General features: G+C 61.0%; 1 protein-coding gene across 1 annotated transcript; it reads right to left on the reverse strand.

Annotated features, from left to right (window-relative positions):
• Positions 1-1,542: 1,542 nt before the first annotated feature.
• On the reverse strand, positions 1,543-2,569 carry EMC4 (ER membrane protein complex subunit 4; the record flags this gene model as incomplete). The annotated part of the gene is made up of 5 exons (XM_079551072.1): positions 1,543-1,578; positions 1,690-1,850; positions 2,092-2,245; positions 2,321-2,420; positions 2,499-2,569. 5 exons carry the CDS (start codon positions 2,567-2,569, stop codon positions 1,543-1,545), a joined length of 522 nt encoding a protein of 173 aa, XP_079407198.1.
• Positions 2,570-3,361: the final 792 nt, after the last annotated feature.

Here is a 3,361-nt window from a genome sequence, read left to right on the forward strand (position 1 = left end):
GGGAGGAACTGGGATATACTGGGGGGGACTGGGAGGGGAGGTGGGAGGGAGTGGGAGGGTTACTGGGGGCTACTGGGAGGGGAGGTGGGAGGAACTGGGATGTACTGGGAGGGAGGGACTTGGAGGGGAGATGGGGCACCGGGAGGAACTGGGATATACTGGGGGGGACTGGGAAAGGAGATGGGAGGGACTGGGATGTACTGGGAGGGAAGATGGGGGTACCGGGAGGAACTGGGATATACTGGGAGGGGAGATGGGAGGAACTGGGATGTACTGGGAGGGGGAATGGGAGGGACTGGGAGGGACTGGAAAAGATATTGGTCCACACTGGGACGTACTGAGATGAAATGGGGACGCTGCGATGGACTACACTGGTCCATACTGGTGCAGGGCCAACGTGCGCCGCATGCACGCGGCAGAGCGGCTCAATGACGCCATCGTGCGGCGATCGGCGGCATCGCGCCTCGTCCTCCTTGACCTGCCAGCGCCGCCGCCGCCGCCGCGGCCACGGGACGACAACTGTATCCATGGCAACCGTTACCATGGCAACCGTAACTATGGCAACGACGGGCTGAGGGCAGCGGTGGCCATGGCGACTGGGAGCCGCAGGGGGGGGGGGGGGGGGGGAACACGGGACTGGATCCATGGCAACGGGGGGGAAGATAAAAAGGGGAAGATGTGGAGGAGGAAATGGGGCCAAAAAGGGGGATTTTGGGTCCTTAACGGCGCAGATGTGGAATTCCTGGAGGTGCTGACGGAGGGACTGGGACCGGTGCTGCTGGTGCGAGGGGGGGACCGGAGCAGTTAAGGACCAGCATGGAGATCGATGGGGCAGCATGGAGAGCTGCGGGGTGCCACGGTGCTCCCAGTATGGCACCAGTGCCCCCAGTGTGGATCCCAGGGCTCCCAGTGTGGTACCAGTGCCCCCAGTGTGGATCCCAGGGATCCCAGTGTGGCACCAGTGCCCCCAGTATGGATCCCAAGGCTCCCAGTGTGGCACCAGTGCCCCCAGTAGGGATCCCAAGGCTCCCAGTGTGGCACCAGTGCCCCCAGTATGGATCCCAAGGCTCCCAGTGTGGCACCAGTGCCCCCAGTGTGGATCCCAGGGCTCCCAGTGTGGCACCAGTGCCCCCAGTGTGGATCCCAGGGCTCCCAGTGTGGCACCAGTGCCCCCAGTGTGGATCCCAGCACACTGAGTGCCCTCCCAGTATGGATCCCAGTGCTCCCAGTATGGATCCCTGTGCACTGAAGGCTCTCCCAGTACAACACCAGTGCTCCCAGTATGGATCCCAGTACACCGAAGGCTCTCCCAGTATGGATCCCAGAATACTGAAGGTGCTCCCAGTGCTCCCAGTATGGCACCAGTGCTCCCACTACGGATCCCAGCGCTCCCAGTACCCCCCCAATAAACTCTTCCCCCCACCCCCGCTGCTTCCTTGGTTTGTCACAGCCCCAACCCCCCCCCCAAAATTCCCCCCAGCCCCCCCCCCAAATTTGCACCACACTCCGTAGGATCCAGCCTTTATTCCTGAGGGGGGGGGGTCAGAGGATGAGGCCCCCCCCGCTCACCTCCATGCGCTGCAGAGAAAAGGGGGGAGGGAGGGGGAAGCAGCCATCATTGCAGTGCCTTTTTTGGGGGGGGGGGGGGGGGGGGTGAATTCAGGGGATTTTGGGGGGGGGTCTTCGTACCTGGGGGGGGGTGATGAAGGCCAGCCAATCAGAGGCGTGGGTGGGCAGCAGCCCCATAGCCTGGCATTTATATAGGGCCAAAGCCAGGCCCAGGCCGTTGCCCAGCAGGAAAACCAGGAACTGCAGCAGGCGGGCGCTGGAGGACTCGAGGAGCTTCAGGGCTGGGGAGGAAAGGGTTAACGGGGGTAGTGGGGTGTAATGGGAGGGGCTATGGGGGGGTAAGGGGGCAATGGGGGGGTAAGGGGGCACTGGGACAGAGGGGGAGGGCAGTGGGACGTACTGGGCTGTACTGGGACAGCACTGGGATGTACCGGGTTGCACAGGGAAAGGCTACGGGGGCACTGGGTTGTACTGGGTTGTACTGGAAGGCAGTGGGGCATGCCGGGAGCTCGGAGGACTCACTGGAGGACAAGGAGAGCAGCGCCTGCAGGGGGCGCCATCCCATCATGCCCACCATCATGGCGGGGAAGATGGAGATGGTGTTTCCGGCCATGTACATTATGAAGAGGTTCATCGGGATCTGCTTCAGCGGGCCCAGCGCCACGTCCCAGCAGCGCTGCGGGGAAACGGGGCGGGGCGGTGAGAGAAAAGAACCGAGAACAGGGCAAAGAACACAAAGCGGGAGCCGAACCTTCTCCACCAGGATGCGGTCGCTCTCGTGAACGCCGCCCTCTCCCATCTGCCGCTCCGAGAAACCGACCGGGCCGCGACTCTCGGGGGCTCCGCGGGGGCTGAAAGGGACAAAAGAGGGCTGACATCCGACCGGGATCCCGCCCCGCTCCGGCTCGCTTCCGCCCCCGGCTTCTCACCGGCCGCCCGGCGCCGTTCCGAGCTCCAAAGCCCACTTGAAGCGCCGAGATCGGATGGCGGACGCCGCCATGTTGGGAGAGAAGACAGCGGAAGTGACGTACGCGGAAGTGGGAGTTCAGAAAATGGCAAAAAAAACAGAGGAGGAGCCCTCGTCACGTGACGGCGGGGAGCGGAAGCGGGAAGTCGGAGCATAGCAACGCGGTAGCAACGAGCTATGTCACGTGATACTGGAGAGCGCAAAAGTAAGTAGGAGCGTAGCAACGCAGTAGAAACGCGCTCGGTCACGTGACGCGAGAGAGCGGAAGCAGGAAGTAGCAGCATAGCAACGCGGTAGCAACGAGCAGGGTCACGTGACGCCGGGGAGCGGAAGCAGGAAGTCGGAACATAGCAACGCAGTAGCAACGCCGACACGTTGCCCCACAGCGCCCCTAAGAGCGCCGCAGAGTCCCTGAAAGCTCCACAGAGCGGCGTCGGCTTCACGGAGCCACACAGCAAAGGACGGCGCTGCACAGAGCGCGGCACAGAGCGGCGGATCGACAGCGAGCCGCACAGCACACAAACAGCCCAGCAACCAGCTGTGTAACCAGCGAGCTGCACTGCCAGGGGAAAAAGAGGGATGTCTGTGAAAATAAGCGATATTTTAGGGTTAAAAACAGGGATTTCCATGAAAATAAGCGATATTTTAGGGGATAAACAGGGATTTCCATGAAAATAAGCGATATTTTAGGGTTAAAAACAGGGATTTCCATGAAAACAATTGATATTTTAGGGTTAAAAACAGGGATTTCGATGAAAATAAGCGATATTTTAGGGTTAAAAACAGGGATTTCGATGAAAATAAGCGATATTTTAGGGGAAAAAC

The sequence above is a fragment of the Tetrao urogallus genome (genome assembly GCF_951394365.1).
Source record: "Tetrao urogallus genome assembly, contig: scaffold_269, whole genome shotgun sequence".
Lineage (NCBI taxonomy): Eukaryota > Metazoa > Chordata > Aves > Galliformes > Phasianidae > Tetrao > Tetrao urogallus.